This window comes from Pleurodeles waltl, chromosome 10 (assembly GCF_031143425.1).
Source record: "Pleurodeles waltl isolate 20211129_DDA chromosome 10, aPleWal1.hap1.20221129, whole genome shotgun sequence".
In the NCBI taxonomy this organism is placed as follows: Eukaryota; Metazoa; Chordata; class Amphibia; order Caudata; family Salamandridae; genus Pleurodeles; species Pleurodeles waltl.
The window spans coordinates 625,943,504-625,958,722 of NC_090449.1; the positions used below are offsets into that span (position 1 = coordinate 625,943,504).

A 15,219-nucleotide genomic window follows, 5' to 3' on the forward strand; every position below is an offset into this window, starting at 1 on the left:
CTCCCTGTAGTCTTTGTACAGCACTTGTGTGCAGGAGTGCATCAGCGTGCACCTCTTTTCAGTAGAGCCATATCTGAGCTATGGGCATGCAGCCTTGTGAACAACCTACAGCAGTGCCCACTGAGTTCTACGGGACTGCAGTAGTGCGTAGTGAAAGGCTCCAGTGGTGTAAATGTTCTAGCCCTGTGCCTCCAAGTGCTCTAGGTTCGGTGCTTTAAGTGCGCGGAGAAAGCTGGGGGAACGGCCCTGAAAGGGGCATGGCCAAAGAAAATCAACTACAAATCCTTTCCAATAGGCATGGCCCATGCAATTAGGGCATTGCCTAAAAACCTGTGAACTAAAACTCTGTGCTTTATACAGCATGCCACCTGACCAGTATTTCTGTGTCTCATTGTGAGTTTTCTTTTTTTGCATCAATACTGATCACACAACAAATATACACCTACATCAAGCAAGACCTGTTACCAATGCTTGTCAGCTGTATCAGATAAATGAGTAACAACAAATGTATTGTAGATAATTAAAATTGAGAATCTTTAAATTCTGAAAATATTAGACTGTCAATTAAATATAAATAAGATCAGTGGAATGTGTAGTGATCTTCAAAGTCTTTCATTCATTCCCACTCTCCCCATTATTCCCTTTCCCTCTGCAGTCACCCACTCTATAAGGCACTTACATACTTTTTGACCCAACTTCTTTCTCAAAACTCCCATTTGCATATATCACCTATAATTTCCTTCCACTTCATCACTTTCTTTTTATTTCGTTCTTCTAAACGAAGTTCCTTGCGTCATCTCACCTTCATCATGCTGTCTCTCAGATAAAAACACACCAACTTTCTCTCTTTCTATCTGGAAACTAGGGATGGGCAAACCTTGTAGAGTTTCACTCTGTGGAATTCTGCGGAGTTATATAAAAACCCGCCAACAGGCAAAGATATACATGTTGCTTGCATACAAGTTAGCGGCAATAGCGCGAGCAGCGCTGAAAAATCAGCATGAACGGTACCATGCGGTGTGCGAGAGAGTGTGGCCATATGAGTTCGTTTTGCTGCCGCTTGAGTAGAAAATCTACTCAAGGTGGAACAAATCTACTCGAGAAGCAGTCCGTTTACCCTGACCGGTCGTGATCGCCTGCAACTGCCTGCGTTAGAAAGCGGCACAAGAGGACGCTAAGTATGGCTCGCACTCGCATTCCTCGAGCATCGCAGGAAAAAATTCTGCCACATGGCAATTGGCAGAATTTGTTCGGAAATCCGCGTTACAAGAATATTGGGGAGTCGCCAAATTCCAAATCTCGGGAAGGAATAAAACATACCGCCCACCCCTACTGTAAACACATACTTTTCTTTTTCTTTGGCGTTGTCAATACTTTAACAGCTTTGTATACCTCTTTCACATTAAATCGTAAATACAATTGACACATGTGGCAACTGCACTGAGCCATCTGCAGAGAGACCAAGCACTGGATGAGCATAGTCTGAGCATCTTTACAATACACAGGCAGGCACTGCAGAAACTTGTGCGGCCTTCAGCCTCAGTTTTTGTCGCCATGCAGAAACGCCCACAGCCTGAACTCATACAAAAGGCGATCTAGTTCACAAGAGCCATGTGTCACATAAAAAATATACAAAGAAACACAACCTCTGGAAAAGAAAATACTTTCAGGAATATAAAAGTAAATAAAACGTGAAAAGTAAAAAGGAACTGCAGCGCTGACATGGATTATCTATAGATTTTTTACAGTAGTTTTTGAGAATTAGGTTTTTGCCTGTGAAGATAAGGACGTGAATATAAGGCCCAGTAGGGACCCGTTTTATGTCCGTTTTTCATTACTTCTAGATCTGAGACCTGGCACGACCCGTTGCACCTAAAGCCCTGTGTAGAGTAACGTAAACAGGGTGAGATTAGTCCTGCAGCCTTGGCCAATCAATGCTTTCCTGAATTATTTGGCAAATTTGTGTTTTATAATCAAACATTACTGGAATATGCGTGGTTAGACACCCTTTAGAACGAATTTTTACAAAAAGATTATTTGGCAAAAGGTGCTCAAACAGCTGGACATTATGAGATATAAACTTGCAAATTGCAGTCATCTTAAATTAAATGCAGACAGCTGGACAGACAATGGAATCTGGGCATGGTAATCTCTATTTAATAATGAAATGTAAACATGCCTCTTGCTCTCTTTGTTTCTCTCTCTCCTTTGCTCTTTCTAGCTGCCCTTGTCTTTGGCGCTTTCTTTCACTCTCTCTCAGTCCCTCTCTCTCACACACAGTTTCCGTCTCTCTGCATCTCTTTTTCTGCCCCTCCCTCTCTAGCTCGCCTTCTCATTGTTCTTACCTCTTTTACCACTCTTTCTTTCTCTCCCTCCCCTTCTCAAGTTGTCTCCCGCCCCTTTCTCTTTCCAGTATCTCTCCTTCCTTCCCCTTCCTTGTTCCCCTTTCTCTATCTCTTTCTCTCTTGTTCAGTCTAAGTACTCCTCTCTCTTAGTCTTTCTATTTCCGACCCACTCCCTCCTACTCCTCCTTTCTCTCTCTCTTTTTTATCTTCAATCTCTCTCTCCCTGTCTTCCTCTTCTTCTCTCTCCTTCCTTCCTCCTCCCTCTCTATCTCTCGCCCTTCCCTCTCCCTTCATCTCTCTTTCTGACTCAGCTAAACTGACGGTGAACTAAGGCTTGGCAGAGATCACAAAGTGGGCATCTGGTAGCTAGAGCAAGCTTAGCCCTAAAATCCTCGCCCAGGCAGTGCCACTGCTGAGCAGTGTGTGTTGGTGTGTTGTGAAAACCAGTCTGATTAATGGCTCTGATGCAACACACCCTAGCACGTTCTAAATAAACACTGACACTTCCAACAGTTTTGTGTCTTTTACATAATGGAAAGTTAATTGTGTTGTAATGTATCTTGGGTAGATTTAGGGAGGAAGGTGTGGGTGAAGCAAAGGATCACTCTATTGGGAGGCATTTAACACAAGGAAGGGAATGGGGAAGATGTGTTTGTATGTGTGTGAGTGTGTCCTGGGTATAACGTGTAATATTTACATTATAGCAGTTATTGTTGTCCAATTTATGACACTTAATTTACTGACTTCTGATCTGAGTCTACTACATCAGGAATTGTGCTCATGAACTGTAGATCACCTTAGTAGTGAGCAGCCAACTCACTGAGCCATTCTGCCAGCTAAGCACTGTGCACTTCTCTGGAAAGTAATATGTACTCTTGGGCTGAAGGGGAGTGAGAAAATTGAGATAATTTGCAAAATCATCTGCAGACTTCAGAGCCACTCTGATCTCAAGGGCTCACACAGCAGAGCTGCAGCTTATTTTACATAAAAAATAGAGGTTCATGCCTCAAACTCTAGGGTTCCGCAGTGATCTCTTGATTTAAACTACACGCATTTCTATTATCAAATACTCAATTTAACAAGAGGGCCGGAAATCTGTACATCATTGAAGTGGATGACCTTTAAAACGCGTGGGTTTCAATGCTCTCTGCAAACATTAACTTCATATGATCATTTCTGAGCTGCACTTTCTCACGGTTTTTCAAGCATAGGCCAATTGAATATCAGCCGTGTACACAGGTGCTTAAATATACAGATGCTATAGCAATTACGTTCCGTCATTTTCAGAACTCCCACTGTGGCACCTGCTGGAATTCAGATCCCAAAATACACTGTGTTAAAAGTAAAGGAAGCAGTGTTGGATGAAAGCACCCTAGAGGCAATTTTACAATTCAGCAAGTAAACAATTGGAAAAACAAGCAGAGCCAACGGGTTCGGCTTGAACGCGCAAGCCCAGGCATACCGTATTTGATCATCTCTTTGTTTTAATTTGTTAGCACATTAAAGATAGACTTATTGCCTTTACCAATGCTTGTTAATGAATGATGGCCCAATAGCAGTCCTTAATTTGAGCATAAGCGTTTCCGGTGCTCGGCACCGGCACTTAATTGTCAACGCCAGCACTTAAGGCAGCTGCCACATGGTGGCGCTATTTGTGTGATTTAGAGATGAGTAGAACAACAGTTGTTTATTAATTTAAAAAAAATAATAATAAAAACGACTAATACCTGCACCCAAACCATTCTTACAGCTTTGGGCCCCCCGGACAGTCTCAACAGCCACACTCGTAGGCATGTGACGTTAGTAGTTGTGTAATACGGTCATTGGCAGCGCTGGCAATAGCTATGGGTGGTGCAAGCTGCTGTGGCCTCCTGACGAGTGCCCTGGCACTTAATGTTTTAACAAATTAAGCACTGCCCAGTAGCGAGGGAGCTTTCCTCATAGTCCTGCTTTTGTTTATAAAAAAACGATGGAACAGAAGCAATGATATAGTCTTTCTTGCTATGTAGTTATTTCTGTCTCATTTGTATGTGCTCTTTAGGGAGCCCAACATAAAGGGGCAGAAGGATGGTTTACAAAATCCTCATTTCGCAAATTTCAGTGGCAAATATGCACATATATTTCTGCAACATAAACCACTACTGTACGACTTCATTAACTCTTACATTACTCCTCTTTGCCACGAAGCAAAACATAAAAATAAATAAATATCTGGTCCTGGTAGCAGAGCCAGGAGATCAGGTGGAGGTTAAAAAACACTCTGATCTTGCAAGACTTCATTATGGTCAACATGGGGTGAAGCCACTATGATGTGCAATAAAAGAAACTCAATAGGGCAACCTCCATATGGTCAGGCATGCATTTGAGCCTTCACGGAAGCATGAAAAATGCCCACAGCAGTGGAATAATTACCCAAAGATGATTGCTCTCTTTATAGAATCACGAATGAAATACAAACTTGGTTATGACAAAAAGTGTGACGATTGAGGGTACTTTTCAAATGTAAAATAGTCCCTCAATGTTGCAATGAAACCATTTCCTAGCAGGTGAAATGATACAGCAAACAGAAAATAGCATGAGGTGAGAGATGTATACTTCGTGGGCTGACCCAGGATGTGATTGCCAGAATTCCAAAGCAATGGCTGAAAGGGGCTGACCCAAACAAGCCAATAGCTGGAGTGGGCTGATCCAAAGTCTACTATCTGTGTGTTGAAAACAACAAATCTTTCTGAAAGCTGTGCCTTGAAGATAGACAATAAAGAGAACCACTAGCACTGCTTTACAAAGTACTGCAGCCATTTTCTAAACAACAGGCAACAGACGTGTGGCAGGGGCAATCTAGCTTCACGTACTTGCATTTCATAAGAATTGTCAAATGGTTTTGGTCTTTTGGTGGGGAATGCTTACTGTGTCAGTAAAAACACTGATAGACTTTGCTACGTATTGTTATCCAAACGGCCATGCAGTGCTAAATTTTTAAAAGGTGGGTCCCAAGGTTTGCGCAGAAGCCCTTGGCCAGTGCTGTTGAAGGATGAGGTGCCTAGTACCAAGGCTGCAGTGTCTTGATTCATCTCAGGCCTTTTTAAACCACCTCCAGACACTCCCTATCTCTTTATCTCACTCTTGCAGGTTGTTTTTCATTCGTTTCCTCCGTCGCTGCTTTTTTTGACTTCCTCCTCCTTTCCCTTTTTAGGGTTAAGTGCAAACCACTCTGTCCCTGGTGTAATCTCTCTGTGGGCTTTTAACCACGCCCATAATTTTGGTTGGTTTGTGGCTTGTCTTTTAAAATTCGCTTGATTAAATCAGTGAAAGGCATGCATATGTCATGCCTTTTCCAGTGTTTAGCCCCCCTCGAGCGCACCGGCCAACTACTGAAAACATACGAGCCTCCATGTTTTCGATATGGTTTCTGGAGTACTTTTTCTCTTTAATTCATAGGCAGCGTGATCTCGCTGGGCAGTAGTCGAGCACTTTGCATGACATCGACCCTGTTACATGGATATTTGCACTTTTGCCGGTTACACGGATAATTGCACTTTTGCCGGTTACATGGATAATTGCACTTTTGCCAATACGTTTCACTGAGAGAGAACTTCTGTTTCCTTTTGTGTGTCTGTTTCACGCTCATGGCGGCCATCGGCTCGCTTATGTGAAACTGTTTTACTTTTCATTTTCAGTTCATGTGGCAAGAAAAGTTCAGTTAGTTATGTGAAACTGTTTTACTTTTCATTTTCAGTTTATGTCTGAAGAAAAGTCCGGTTAGGAGTTTACAACGCTAATAGCTTAAACTCGAGCAAACGTGAGACCCATTGCACTGCAAATGCTTGTTTGTGTTTTCCTCTCTCTTGCTCTGGACGAAAGTCTGATTAGAAAATATAAATCCCCAAAAATTTGTGTCGGTGGGCCCCATCTGCCATCATCAGCTCAAAATATGCACTTGAACCATATATACCTTAGGATCACACACAGTACCAATTGTAGTGCCAGGATTTGAGCACCATTATATACAATAATGCCCCTGCTGAAGAAGTCAACCTGCTGCCATGTGACTGTGAAACATATCAAACATTATGGTGCAGTGCCTGCAGGTACTAGCCTCCCCTATTTATGAACTTCAATATTACCTAACAATTTATGGATTGTTTACCCTGACAAGAGCAGCAGGTAGCAAGGTGGACTTGAATTCAGCTATTTTATAGTGATGGAGATTTTGCTGGTGTATCCAGTGCAGTTGACACGTCGTACATGCACACATCAGATTTCTTTCCTCTGTCATAAACGATGAAAAGCGTTGTCACCCCCGCCGTGATTCAACGATCGTTTCCTCTGTCACAAAAGATGAAATGCGTTGTAACAGCCGCCTTGATTTCCAGCAGATACTTGTGAGTAATCACAATTTGTAGGTCCTGCTTGTAAACAACGCTTAAACATTCAGATTCAGTGTGATATATTGAAAACCTGACGATTATGCTTTGTAAACAATGCACTTGTGTTACAAACCACTGCATTTGTTACAAAAGCTCTCAATCTAGCAGCGTCTTGACGCTTTGAGGCAGCTATTGATCCTTTTTATTGGCGATAATTGGCGTCCATTCTGTAATCTCTCTTTGGGCTTGAAACCACGCCCATGCCACGTCAGTCACTTACATTGGTTTGTGGGCTTGCCTTTTAAAATCCACTTGCTTTCATTTGTGAAAGGCATGCATACGTCATGCCTTTTCCGGTGTTTAGCCCAAATTCACAGCACAGGTAAAGTACCAAAAACATACGAGGCTCAAAGATTTCAGTCTGGAGTCCGGACTACTTTATCTGTTTATTTTCCATGCAGCGCGATCGCGCTGCATTTTACATAGCGCGATCGTGCTGCATTTTTTTTTGCTTTACAACGCTATTAGCTCTAACTCGAATAAATGCAAGACCCATTGCATTTAAAATGCTTGCTTCTGTTGCAAACCCTCCATATCGTAGCACCTTGAGATCAGGGCTTAATTTAAGCTGCTGGTTGCAGGCGGGGCCTTGTTTTTCTTATGAGACTTCGAAACAGAGCAAGACAGTGGAAAATACAAATGGAAGAAAGAGGGAAGAAGAGAAAGACTGGAGAACTGTGACAAAGAAAGGAGGGATTAAATGAACCTGAAAGAGTGTGTTAAAGGTGCAAAGAGTGTCTTGTGGTGGATGAAAGATGGATAGAGCGGAAGAGTCTGCTGCCTTAGTATATGGCACCCCTCAACATTTGTTTGCATCGGCTGCGGCCCTGTGAGTAAAACTTTGGGCCCAGCACTTATTCTTTTAAATATAGAGCACTGCTTCAGGCATCATGTAACATCCTACATAGTCTGTTACCTACTGTTTTATGTTGCATAAAACTCCATCTAATGGTGCAGTGGGACAGATGCAGGCTGGTGAAGGAGAATGTGAGTTTGTAAAATCTTGGCAAACATGAAATTCAAATGACAGGTTCCATCCTGCTTTCTCATCCATATGTTTAAAGCTAGATCAGCTGATAGCAACGAGCTACCGGATGTGATCACAGCACATCACTGACATCCAAGCAGCCATATCAAGGCCTAAACCAGCAATATCTCCATAAATTCATGTGTTAAAAAAATGTGCACAGTTGTTTTAATGTTATCTGTTTCTATAAAACATACTACAAAATGCTATTCCACAACTGCACTACTAAAGTACTTGTTTTTTTACAGTGCTAGTCGACTCTACGCCACTCCAATATACGTTACGCCACTCTACTGTACAATATGTCACTCTACTCCAATGTACTACTTGCGACTCCACTGTACACCACTCCAGTCTACGTCACTCTACTATATGATATTTTACTGTACACAACTCCACTGTCTACTACTCCAGTCTGCGCATCCACACTACAGTGTTCCACTGCTTTCCACTCCACTCTGCGCCATTCCACTCTACACCAATCCACTCTACGGTATTCCACTGTAGACCCCTGCACTCTACGCCCCCCCACTGGATGCCGTTCCACTGGCCACAAATCCAATCTACACCACTTCACTCTACACTATTCCACTGCATGCATCTCCACTCTATGCTACTCCACTATACACCCCTACACCATACGGTATTCCACTGTACGCCAATCCACTCTATGCCACTCTGCTGTACGCCACAACACTGTATGTTATTCCACTCTACGCCATTCCACTCTAACCCACTCCACTGTACTCTACTCCACTCTGCGTCACTCCACTGTATACCACTAAACTCTATGCCCAATCCACTCTACTTTATCCCACTGTATGCCACTCCACTGTATGCCACAGCACTCTACATCATTCCACTCTAGGCTATTCCACTGTATGCCATTCCACTCTACACTATTCTAGTGTATGCCACTCTACTATATGATACTACACTCTACAACACTTGACTCTACACTATGCCAATATATGACACTCAAATCAATGCCACTATAAACTAGTCAATTCTACGCCGTTACATTCTACGCCACCCCACTATACACCACTCTGCTCTACGCCACTTCACTCTAAGCCGCCCCACTTTACGCTATTCCACTCTGCGCCACTCCTATGTATGCCCCTCCACACTATGCCACTCCACTGTACACCTCTGCACTCTACGCAACTACACTGTATGCCACTCCACTCTATTATATTTCATTGTACACAACTCAACTCTATGGCAGTGTACATCACTATGCCACTCCACTGTACTCCACTGTAGTAGGAACCAATCCAGTATCCACCACTACACTCTATGCCACTCTACGCTATTCCACTCTACACTAGTTGACTCTATGCCACTCCACTGAACAGAGCCAGACTCTACACAACTCCACTGTATGCCACTCCATTCTACGCTATTCCACTCTCCCCACCCTAAGATATGCCATTCCACTGTACACCGCTTCACTCTAGGCTATTTTACTCTACGCCACGACACTGTATGGTATGTCACTGTACGCCACTCCTGTCTAAACCATTCCACTCTATGCCACTCACTGACGCTATTGCGCTCTATATCACTCCACTTTACACCACTAAATCCATTCCATTCCACTGTACAACACTCTACTCTATGCCACTCTATGACACACTACTCAATTACACTCCACACTACGACCCTCCACTCCACGACACTCCAATGTACGACCCTCCTCTGTATGACACCTGACTCTATAGTACAACATGCTACTCCACTGTACAACACAACACTTCACTCTACTCCACTCTATGATACTACACTCTACAACACTCTCCTCCACTGTACTGTACAGCACTCCACTTAATGACACTCTACTCAATGACAGCACACCCTACGATTTAAAACATACTTTTAATAAAAAATAAAAACTATAGATAGGCAATATAAGAGAAAGGTTCAGCATAAGTTATAGTCAAAAAAACATTATGTATTCTTTCTATAGAAACCCAACTTTAACAACACAAACATTTAGGCATCCTAAAGGGATAGTTAGAATTTATATTTATAATTGACTCATTATATACATATCCAAAATAGTTCACAAAAAAGTAGGAATTTTAAAGTTAGACTTATAATATACATTTATAATTTATGCGCCACCTTTAAATTACTATAATTGGGCACCTCTATACAAAGCAGTGTAAACTTGGTGACCACACAACATTAACTATAACTCGCCACTCTACCACAGTGTTCCCATAAATTATTTCATTAGACATGTGATATGCTTTGTTAGTAATACTATAATTGAACATGCTTTAAGAGAAGTAATATGCAAGGGTATGTTCAATCCATGGAGAAGGCACAAGTTATAGTTAATTCAGTGTGGCGAGCAAGTTGACAATGCTGTGCACAGAGTTGCGCAACTGGATGGTGGCATTCTGACCTTTCACAAGGAGCACAACCACACATACCATAGTTCTCGTCATTGACTACTACAGCAATGTGTGCTTTTTCATACACAAACAATATTTTTGCTATTAGCCATGTTTTCTTTAGATTGACGAAGGTCGATCAGAAGCTCTAACGAAACATTTCCACAATAATGACAAAACAAAACAAGCACTGACAAATCTAAAAGGATGGTAGTCAACACCAATACCATTGGCTTTGTCAATGTTTGTTTTTTAATTCTATCTGCACTTGCGTTTTTATACACAAACTGCTAAACGTCGACCATCGTGTTTTAGGTGAGCAGTTTTGCCAATTTTTTACGAAACTATGCATGCATGCCACACCCCGAAGTAAGCACTGTTTGCAATTGTGTTAATTATCACAATGGTGTTCACTTCTGCACATGCCTGGATCAATAAATCAAGCAAATAATTTCAGTGGAACAGTGTGGGTGTTTCCTTCCATGATGGTGTACTTAGACCAGTTTCGGTTTTAATGCATACCGCGGAAACATGATTCCATTTGATGCAAAGAAAAAATACCATTGCAACTTAATTGAAAACCCACAATGATGACGTCAAAAAAGGATAAACAGTGGAAAAGAAAGAGCAGTGGCAAAGTACTGGCTCACTACCCCTGGCAATTTAAGTCTTCTTTTTTTGGTGGATGAGCACGTTACGGGGCAAAATGCTCAAGATAATGTTCAAGAGAACGAATGTTTGAAGAGAGCAGGCACACTGCTCTATAAGTGCGGTGTGGAGGTGAACGGACTCCAAGCCGCTATATGTATTTATCAATGTTTGTATTCTTATTAATTATTTTTTCGTCCTTTCTTTTGCAAACAGACATCTAGAATTCAGAAAAGTATTAGAGATCTGGCTATTGCCAAAATTATGACTCAACTACCTCTCAGACTGAAAATCACTCTGGTTTGTATGCGCAGTGCACACAAGTTTAAATCAAACACCATTCACATACCACTCCATGACTTATACTAAAATGCTATTACAGGCCCATGCACTAAAACCGAATTAAATCTCCGTTCCTCACTCTTGACACCAAAACAAACTACTCATAGTTCCCATCCCATTTTAGACCTACTCCATGTCCAGGTTCCATTGCCAGAGGGGATTCTGGGTGTCAGTGTCAGTGGGTATAATGTGCAGTGATTTCGTCATCATACTTAAAGAAGCTAGCTCCTCCATGTTTGTCTTGGTGTTTTTCTGTGCTATAGAAATGGGACCTTTATTTATGATGTTTGCGTAACGTCACTGCTTGGGTATGCACCCTATTCAGTTTGGTATATCTTGTGGGAGTACCAGCAATAAGCTCACTTTAGTTTTGGTAATGTTCATAGGTAAACAGTGGGATGAGGGATGTGATGAATTTTTCTTGATTACTTTACAGTAATCCTCATTACCTCTAGCCCTACTCTTCCTAGTCAACATTGTTAAGATCTACCAGCCCGCCTGGCTCACATCAGAGCTTTTGTAACATTTCAAAGGGTTGATGGGATTACCTAAAGAAGATGGGGTGGGGTCTTTTTTTAATTCCTGTGTTAGTGGCAGACCCACGTCACGAGTAAGGACTGACAATTAAAAAATATGACCGGTCTTATAGTACTGATAAGGGCTATTTTATGCATTAGGATTATTTATAAGATGGAGATGTGGACTTTATTCAGTTGAATATGTTGATGACTGTAGACCTCACGAGAGGTCAAAAACATTTTAAAAAATACATTTGATGAAGACTATTGTTATCTTCACAAAACTCATTACAATATCAACACGTTTTGGCTAAGGAACACCAAAGTAACAAAGTTTTGCTACTAAGTTGGCGTGATCAGCGAGCTGTTGTGGTCATAGTTACTAAATTAATTATCTACAGATTAACAAGATTAACATTTATTGCTGTATTTACAAATAATTGTAATATTTTGGAAATTGTGACACCGAAAAAAATCACCCCCCTTCTCTCGAAGAAAACCCTATAGCGGGTAATAAAATTGGCACACATCAGGCTGCAAAATTATATAGCAACGACAATTTATATAGGGGACTTCACAATGAAAATATTTCTAGGTCCAAGAAAGATAGGACCACTACTAACCAACTCAATTTATTGGACTCTGACATGTCTACAAACGCCCCAAAATAAACAGATTCGCATAAAGTCACTGCGTGAAACGTGAGAGAATGAAGGCCGTGTGGTCTCGGAGCTGACCTCACATGCTTCCGAGCATGCAAGGACAACTATGAGAGCTGTGACCAGAACCAGGGGAGTGACAGAGGTGTTCTATCCACAGAAGGATGAATGGACGGTGATGAGGAGCAGGGCTCTCAGTGTACTACATTGTTTTTTAGCGAACTGTGTTGCTTTTTATTTGTTTTCTTACAGAGCCAGATAAGGCTAACTAGACCTAATAATACACATTCACAGTACTCGTGCATGTAATATGTTGATATATCAGGAATCCAACATATCTCCAAATGACACCAAGATAACAAGTGAGAGAGAGATTTGTGAGTCTACTCAGTAATAGATTTCAATCAAAAAGTGTTTTTCTTACCAATGATGCCATGGGGTTCAGACTGGCGCCGCTCTGTACTGCGGCCCTGGTCCTTGCGTTTCTTGACCCTCAGGCTACCGAAGCGCTTCATGGACAACGAGGGTCGCCAACGTCTTGGCGGCGGATGAGCATAACCGGAGTGCGCGACCTGGAGCAAGACGTCCCGACCAAAGGTGTCAATGAGTCAATGAGTCTACCAAGCTTGGACGATGGGGAAATAAATGATCTCTCAAATCCAGCAAAAAATAAATATGAATGAACTACGTTGTGTGAGCTGAATCACCTCAAGGCACTTAAATTAATTGGCAGATGGAGAAAGTATGAAATCAAGTTTTATTCTGACAGAAATGGGTTTATCTTGACGCAGATGTTAGCCAGCGGTTTATTCCAGACACTAATGGTGCAGCAGCAACACCACAAAAAACGCACACAAAAATTTCCAAATTCCAGTTTGTGGTGCTTTTCCCAGTGCGTCGGGGAGCGTGTTCCACAAACGTCCTCACTCACAGCCTTGCGCGCCTTCAAGTGCACTTCAGTCGTCGCTCACTGGGGCAGAATGGGGCCGGACAGAGCCAAATGGGCGAAGTTCGGCTGCGCTCAGATAAGCAGCCGCTGAAGAAAAAAAAAAACGAAGCTTACGCAAAGGAGGCACGAGCGCCCTTGGCGAGGGTTGTGATGTGCACTTGGGCGCGAGGCCTCCTTAGAAAGGCTGTAAAAGGAAACCGCCCCGGGCCAGACAATCCCAGGCAGCCATTGGCCGCGGCGCATTCCCGCTAGGCCATGACATCACGCGACTATTTTCATGCACGTCCAAGGGCTGGCGAGTGGCGATAACCGCACGGCGGCCGTCAGGTGTCTGTCGGATCACACGGCTACCGCGGGGCGGACCCTCGTGCGCTGCGCCCCTGGCACCGCGCCTTCCACTTTCCTCTTTATATGTATTTAGAAAGCATCGTTTTCCCTCTCACCTGTATAATTCTATGCTTTGGTCAGGTACTGTTTTGCATGGCATGTGAATTTTTTTGTGTTTTGGCATACACCTCTTTCGCTATAAACATGAGTAAAACAATTAACTAAGAGGTTAATGAAAGACATAAGATTCAGATCTTTGAAGTAACCCGGAGGAAACGTATCATGCTTTATGTAAAACTAACGCGTGTGCGCGCGCGTTTGGGGCAGTGTGATGAACTGAGTAGCCCAGGTTTGGCTCAAATTCAAAGCTTCTTAAGCGGGATTTACATAGTTGGTGCCTTAAAGGCCACGAGGCAGCTTGACTGCTTTACAAACCCATAAACAAAACGGAATGAATGAATGTCGGAAGGGAGGGAGCTCTACAGCTTAGAGTCAGTTAGATTAAAAGTGCTTGGCGTGGGAAAAATAAAGGGTAGTATTTGCGACGGATCATGCCTGCCAAGCGACTGACTGTATCAGACCTACCTAGGCCCAATATTTTCCGTTATGTACGGCTGTTAGAGGTGTGGGGTGTATGAGGAGTGCAGTGAGAAACTAGAGCAGAGGAAAGTGGCGATGAGGTGGTGCACGAACAGAGCTCGAGCGGAGGTAGTAGCATCGGAGAGAAGTAGAGGGTAATTCGAAGAAGAGGAGAAAGTCAGTCATCTGTTCTGTGAAAGAAGGGGAATGTACACCCACAAACAGGGCTTTCAGCAGGATGAAAACGATGGGGGTGTCTAAAAAATGAGGTGTGGCCAAAAAGGCGTCACTATAAATCCTTTATCAGTTCCTTGGCCTATGTAATCAAGGCAGTGGCTTAAAACATGTAAACTAAAAACTTATGCTACACGTACCATGCCACATCACTAGAATTTGAGTGCCTCTCTGTGACATTTCTGTGGTTGTGTCCAGATATATCACATACTAACGAACATGTGCCTTAAACAAGTCAGAACTGTTAGGTTTGCCAACGCTTGTTATCAGTATCAGACTAATTAGTAACAGAGATATTTTTGTGACAAATTAGAACTGAAACTATTTCAATTCTTAAATTATGAAACCATGGACGTTGCTTCCTCAAAAATGCCTGAGGAAGTGAAAGTGATATCACACACCCGTAACCTTGATGATGTCAAAGGAAGTGGCAACATATGTCCTTTGACCTCCTAATCCTCACAGGAAGTGCAGTGGTGGCTGCCACTGATCTGGGTTGGCAGGGTGGGACAGAGCGGGATAGGGTGCGAAGGGAGGATGGTTAAGCAAAAACGCTTACCTTTGAGGGGAGACGCGTTCATCTCCCCTCTGTCCTCTTCCCGGCTGCACAGGTTCCCAGGCAATTGTTGTCACCAGCAACAGTAGCGTCGTGATTGGTCTGAGCAGCTGGCTTCGTCACTCAGACTGGGAATAGAAGCCTGGGCATGTTCTCCACTCTGCTGTGCAATACAGCCGGGTAGAGAACATGCAGTGTGCATGTCT

General features: G+C 42.8%; 1 protein-coding gene across 10 annotated transcripts in view; it reads right to left on the minus strand.

Moving 5' to 3' along the window:
• The window catches only part of PRKAG2 (protein kinase AMP-activated non-catalytic subunit gamma 2), a 1,410,703-nt gene that overhangs the window by 641,475 nt on the left and 754,009 nt on the right, over positions 1 to 15,219 (minus strand). Inside the window, exon 1 of one of the 10 annotated variants that reach the window (XM_069211111.1) lies at positions 12,793 to 13,438. The exons of 8 other annotated variants lie outside the window; for them this stretch is intronic. In XM_069211111.1, coding sequence (XP_069067212.1) covers positions 12,793 to 12,883 — 91 coding nt within the window. In that variant the 5' untranslated portion in view covers positions 12,884 to 13,438. Of the gene's footprint in view, positions 1 to 12,792; positions 13,439 to 15,219 lie in introns of those variants that run through there. One more of the 10 variants, XM_069211106.1, reaches the window with a different exon arrangement.